General features: G+C 49.7%; 1 protein-coding gene across 1 annotated transcript; it reads left to right on the forward strand.

The window, feature by feature from the left end:
- Window positions 1-4,092: 4,092 nt before the first annotated feature.
- On the forward strand, window positions 4,093-5,985 carry CCDC185 (coiled-coil domain containing 185). The gene has a single exon (XM_007120077.2). The coding sequence runs from the start codon at window positions 4,093-4,095 to the stop codon at window positions 5,983-5,985; it is 1,893 nt and encodes a 630-aa protein (XP_007120139.2).
- Window positions 5,986-6,715: the final 730 nt, after the last annotated feature.

Below are 6,715 nucleotides of genomic sequence, written 5' to 3' on the forward strand. Positions count from 1 at the left end.
CTTTCTAAAATAGAAACTAAATCGGGTCACTTTTTGGTTTTAAGACTTTTATTGACTCACTGTTGCCTACATAGTGGATTTTAACCCTTTTTTATAAGCAGAAGAAGCCCCAACTTTTTTCAATAAGGTGTTACCAAGAACCCCAGGATAGAAAACAGATAAAATCTGAGCTGCTCTGAGCTGCTCTGGGTGAAGCAGGGACAGAGGCCTCAGAGGCTGCCCTCAAGTCCTCTAGCCCCACCTCCTCTAGGCTCCCGGCAGCTTCAGGGAATCCTGAAGCACTTCTGGACACAGCTGGAACCCTACTGCCCAGTGGGAAACCTGTGCTCCTTGGCCTGGCATTCAGGGCCCAATGGAATCTGGGTCCAGCCCACCTTTTTGGTGCCATCACCCGTCACTGCACTGCCCACATACCCCAAGTCCCCGCTACACAAACCACACATGACCCCACATGCTAGGCATTTCTGAGGCTTCACACTGTGGCCACACAGTGTCCTCTGCTGGGTGTGTCCTCCTGCTCATCCCTGTATGGTGAGATCCTAGTTGCCTTCCCAGGTTTAGCACCATCGTTCTATGTGAACTCTTCCCTTACGAACAACCAGGATGAACTTCCGTTATAAACTAACCCCTCCCTCCTCTAGGAATACTGTTGAATTTACTGTCTAACCACTTACCACATCTGTTACCTGGACGTGTTTCTCCTAGCAATATTGTGGGCAAGGGCTTTTGATTATCTTTCTAATCCTGGCACAGATTTCAATAAATGTTTGTGGCATCATGAAGTTAAGACTGTGTCCCCTCTATCGTCAACAGAGGTGAGTGAGCTATTCTCAATTCCATGAGGAATTCTGAGAACCTTCAGGGTAAGAAAGAGGCCAAAGAGCCCCGAATTGGGAATCTGGCTTGCTCCAAACTGTGTCTTTCTTTCTTTTCTTTTTTTCTTTTCTTTCCTTTTCTTTTCTTTCTTTTTCTTTTCTTTTCTTTTTCTTCCTTCCTTCCTTCCTTTCTTCCTTTCCTTCTTTCCTTCTTTCCTTCTTTCCTTTCTTTCCTCATTCTTTCTTCTCTTTCTTTCTTTCTTCCCTTCTTCCTTTCTTCCTTCCTTCCTTTCTTTCTTCCTCTCTTTCTTTCTTTCTTTATAACTGAAGTATAGTTGATTTACAATGTTGTGTTAATTTCTGCTGTACAGCAAAGTGATTCAGTTACATACATATATACATTCTTTTTTAAAAAAATATTCTTTTCCATTATGGTTTATCATAGGATACTGAATATAGTTCTCTGTACTATACAGTAGGAACTTGTTGTTTTTCCATTCCATATGTAATAGCTTACATCTGCCAAACTATGTCTTTAAATTCAGCCCTACACTGCTATGGTTTTAATGCTCTTGGAATAATGATAATGATCACTCTAGTGATTAATTTTTATAAGGCAGCAACCACATGTCAAGCACTGCTGTAAGCGTCTTTCAGGGATTAACTCATTTTTGTTTTGCAGAATGAAGGCTGCAGGAGTTACTAAATAGAACTCCTCTTTCTAGTTGCATTGGGGACTGAATAAGATCTTACAGATCATCTCCTGCAGCAATGAAGAAACCACCAGAGTCACCAGACAGAGAATAAGATGACCACTTCAGGTGATTCAGCAGGTGGCAGAGCTGCCTGGTGGCAAGTCTCCTGGCTCTTGGGTGGCTGTACTTTCGCCCACACAGCACTGCTTCTCTGTAACAGGAAATGGCCTGGTACCAGCGAGAGCCACATGTAGATGTACAAAATGTTTTACAAAGCTTCCACAAAGGCATATGACATTCAGGTATCAGCACAACTCAGTTCATGCCCAAATATTTCCTCACGTAAATGATTCCATTTCAAATTTGATTTATTTTATGTAAAAGTTGCCTCCTAGTAAAAATTATAATCACTAAATAATTTCTCTAACAATGGTATGAGTTGCACCAATAGAAACCTAGGGTAGAAACAACCTCCTGTCCTCAGCTATAGATGTGCTAATGACTGCATGTGAGATCTCATCCAGGCAGAGTGGGCTCCTGGGGAGGCCTCAGTCACTCTGGTTAAGGATGCTCCCACATGGCTTCAAGGACATGGCTGTCATGACCTTCGGATATATACTGATCATAATTTTTGGTAAAGCATGTCATCTTAGTCAGCTGAGGCTGCTCTAACAAAACACCATAGACTGGGTGGCTTAAACAACAGACATTTATTTCTCACAGTTCTGTAGGCTGGGAAGTGCTAGGTGAAAATGCAAGCACATTCGGTTCTTGGTGACGGCCCACTTCTGGGCTTACAGACAGCCACCTTCTGTTTGTGATCTCACATGGCACAGAGCAGTTCTGGTCCCTTCCTCTAATCCCATCATGGAGGCCCCACCTTCATGACCTCATCTAAACCTAATCACTTCCCAAAGACCCCACCTCCAAATACCATCACATTGGGGTTTAGGGCTTCAACATATGAATTGGGAAGAACACAAACTTTTGGTCCATAACATATGTCTCAATTCAAAGTGCATTTCCTGAAAGGCAGCATGATATGGAAAGACAAGTGAACCTGAAGTCAAAACTTCCACCATTGACCAACTGATCTTTGGGGAAATCAGTTAATATGGCCAAGTCTCAGATTTGTCTTAAGTCTTAAGGAAATGTTATCAGTTCTACTGGCCCTGCCTAGCTGGGTCACTGTGAAACTTCAAGGAGATGTGGGTGAAGAGGACTGAGATCAGTAAATACTTAATTTTCTTCTTTAAGGATTGACCATATTTGGAGAATGTTATCCAGAACTGTTTCCTCATTACATCTCAGAGAAAGGAAGTGACTTAGCCATGATCCACAATCCAGGATGAACACAACAGAATCTGGGCATCGCCCCTCCCTAGCACTCTATCCTTTACCTAAACTGTTTTAGGATAACATTAATTCCATTCTTCTTTTCTAGGAATGAGTAGAAATTTTTGTAAACCCATATATTAAACCTTAGAATTCGTAATTGAAGGCTAGAAGAACGTCAAAATAGTTTATTGAATGCATTAAGGCACTAAGCTCTTGATACATAGTTTCATCTGACCCTCAGGGCAGCCCAACAATGGTATTGTCACGGCCCCTCTTCCAGTCCACTGTTCCAGAATTTGAGGGTCAGGAGAGTTAAGTAACTAGCCCAAGACCACACAAGTGGAAAGTGGCAGAGGAGATTCAAACTCAAGTTTGCATGACCAAATCCAGTGCTTTTCCCATTAGCCCTGCGTGCCTCAACAAGAAAAATTAATCTCACAAAACTGGAGAAAAAGGAAAACAATAACAATGTGATTTCGGCATGCTGTCCACTGATGTTATTTCAGAAATGTGCACTTAACATTCATATTTTGACAAAAGCAGTAATTGCCATATTAGGAGAAAACAAATTAGTTGTTTTTTCTCTCTCTCTTCTAAAAAAGTTTTAAAAGTATACTTTGGGCTTGCTAACTTAAAAGGGCAGAAGGGTGGTGCAGTGAATTAATGTGCTTCCAGGGCCACTTCATTTGCATACACTGCAGAGGCGCAGAGACGTAGGGACCCCCCCCCCACTAAAGGACTTGCCCGCCACATTCCATTCTGGGGGTAACGCCTGGCTACTTTTAAAATTCTGCTACTTTAGGGTGTACAAATGCGAGTTCAAATTCCTGCCTGAAACACCGGTGGGGGTTCACTACGCACCCTCAGCTTTAAGGGTCAACCTGTCTTTCTACAGCCCCTCCCCCCTCCCCTCCCCCTCTCCTTCCCCTCCCCCTCTCCTTCACGACCTGGACACCCGAGCCTGGGGTCCGCTGGCTCCCGAGGACCGTGGCCCCCCCCCCTCCCCTCCTCCCCCCTCCCCTCCTCCCCCCTCCCCTCACCGCGCGGGGTGCTAGGAAGGCCGGGGTGGGCGAGGGCCGAGGACTGCGTCAACGGGGAGGGCGGGGGGCGGAGGCGCATTGTGAAGTGGCCAGAGCGTCACAGGCGGCCCGGACCCCCGGGATCCGAGGGCGGGGCGGGTCTCCGCAGCAGCCCGGTGAGGTCCCGGGACCCTAGCTCAGACGCTGGGCGCGCGAGGAGGGAGCATGGAGGGCTTCGGCCGCTTCTCCCCGCGGCCTCACTCGGACCTCTGGGAGGCCCCGCCGCCCCGCAAGGAGCGCGCATCCTCGGCGCGGCTGGGCGGGTCAGGGCCGCAGAGCGAGCAGGGCCTGTGCTCCCGGGCCGGGACTCCCCGCGAGGGGAGCGAGGCCGCGGCGCCCTGGCCGCACCTGCGCTGCTCGCCCACCCCGCGGCTCCGCTGGCGCCGGTACCCGGACTTTCCGCCTGAAAGCCGCAGCCTGACCGACGTGGCCCGGAGGCCCCCGGACCACACCAGGAAGCACCGGCCCAGCAGCCGGCGCCTGGAAGACGCCTGGGGGGAGGCAGGTACCAAGCTCCTGGAGCAGGGAGGCAGCCCGCCTAGCCCGGCCTGGCAGCAGCAGCCCCAGCTGCCACCGCAACAGCCTCAGCCCTGCCAGCATTACCCTCCGGCCCGGGGAGATTCGCCCCCACCTTACCGGCAGGGAGCTTACACACCCCCGAGTGGAACTTTCCGGGTAGAAAAGGTGCAGAGCGGAGACCAGTGGGCAGTGCCGGCCTGCAGAGGTCTCGGTCGCTGGTCCCTTTCGTCGGTTCACACGAAGAAGTGTTCTGTGCCCTCCAGAGAGTTCAGGACGCAGTCAGGTTGCGTGTACATCCAGAAAAGATACCGTAATGATCCGGTGGAGTCATTAGCCAGCCAGTACTCCCAGCCCTCGCTCCCCAGCAAGGCGATGCACAACCAGCACACCCAGATCCTCAAGAACAAGCTGGAAGAGGGAGTAATGTCCTCCAGCGACCGCAAGATTGTGGCCCTGGTGCTGACCTGGCTCAAAAAGGCCCAGAGGGTGCGGGAGCTAAAGCAGCAGGCGGCTCTAGCCTGGGAGGAGCTGAAGCGCTCAGACCAGAAGGTCCAGTTGACCCTAGAGACAGAGCGCAAGCTGCTGCTGCAGCAGAGCCAGGAGCAGTGGCCGCAGGAGAAGGAGAGACACAAGGCTCGCCTGAGCCGGGAGCAGCGTGTCCGACGGCGGGACAGGCAAGCGACGATCCGGCAGGAGAGCAGGTGGAAGGCGCAGCTAGAGGACCAAGAGGACCAGCGCCAGGAGAAGCCGGAAGGGGACCCCTCTGAGACCGAGACCAAGCACGGGAAGCAGTACCTGCAGGTGCAGCGCCTGCAGGAGCACGAGAGGATGATGCAGGACCTGCAGGAGCGGAACAGCCTGCAGCTGCAGAAGAGGCTGAAGCAGGCCTGTCTCAAGAAGCATGTGCACACCACGGAGGGCCAGAAGAAGATCCAGGAGACCAATCTGAGCTCCCTAGTCAATTTCCAGGCCCAGAAGGTCCTCATGGCCTGCCAGGCCAAGGCTGAGGAGCTCCTTCGGAAGCTGTCCCTGGAACAGAGTTCCCAGGGGTCCCGAGAGACCCCCCGGGGCCTGATTAAGGAGCATCCCTGGGAGCCGAAGGAGAAGGTCAAGGAGGAGGAGGGGCAGTGCCAGCAGGTCAAGCGGGGCGCGGAAGAGTCCGAGGGGCAGAGGAAGGAGCACAAGCGGCTGTCCGTGGGGCTCGCGGACCAGAAGATCCTGCAGACCAGGAGTAACGTCCACAAGAATATCAGTGACAAGGTGCGGCACATTCGAGAGCTCACCATCCTGCAGGGGAAGAATCATCACGTCCTGAAGCTGAAAGCCGAGAAGGAGGAAAAGTGCCACATCGAGGGCATTAAGGAAGCCATTGGGAAAAAGGAGCAGATCTCGCGAGAGAAAGGTGCAGCCTTCGGTGAATTCCAAAAGATCTCCAGGGCCTCCAGGACAGACAACGTGAGAACGTTTGCCAACAACTTCTTTGATCCGATAGGGCGGGAGGCCCAGGTTCGAGCTGGGCGGCAGGGAGGAGCCTACTGAGAACCCGACGACAGATAGCTTACAGCCCAGGCGGCTAGAAAGAGATGTGGCAATGTGATTCATTTTATAATCTGATTATAATTGAGCATTCATTTTTTAAAAGTTTATAAAATAGCTGCAGTTTCCTCTAATGAACTAGTTTATTGATTCATTTGGATGGTTGAGAGGGTTGGGGTAGAAATTTGGAAATTTTAAGAAAATTACTTGCCTTTGTACATTTGGATTTAAATAGAAAATATTCATTTAGTTCTCAAGTAATCTTAGAAGCGTACGTCAGACACATCTTTGAGGAACCAAAGAAAAATCTACAGTGGGGAATACAGTTCTGTGTCATGAGGTAGTCTTTCCCTGTCCCAGAACTTATGAACGTGTGAAGAAGTGTGATGTACCTGTCATAAGAAATCTCCAAGAAAAAAAAGAGTGTGTGGGGGCAGGGGTGGGGGGAGTTTCTGTAAACAAGTATATTTGGCAACACAGCATACTACAGCCCCTCTTGTGATTTCATAATGCATGTGAAATTTTTAAAGGCTCTGAAAAGTCTGGCAGTAAAGACACATTTGATTAACCTAGTGTTTTTCACAAACCACGGAACTCTTTTTTTTCTTGGGTCTTTCCATGGGATTGATGTTCTGTGAAATATTTTTGGAAACAGCTCTCTGTAGATCCTCCCAGGCTGCACTTCTTTGGCCTTCCTATCCTGTGTTAATAGGAAATATTTATAATTCCTTTA

Source organism: Physeter macrocephalus, chromosome 4 (genome assembly GCF_002837175.3).
Source record: "Physeter macrocephalus isolate SW-GA chromosome 4, ASM283717v5, whole genome shotgun sequence".
In the NCBI taxonomy this organism is placed as follows: Eukaryota; Metazoa; Chordata; class Mammalia; order Artiodactyla; family Physeteridae; genus Physeter; species Physeter macrocephalus.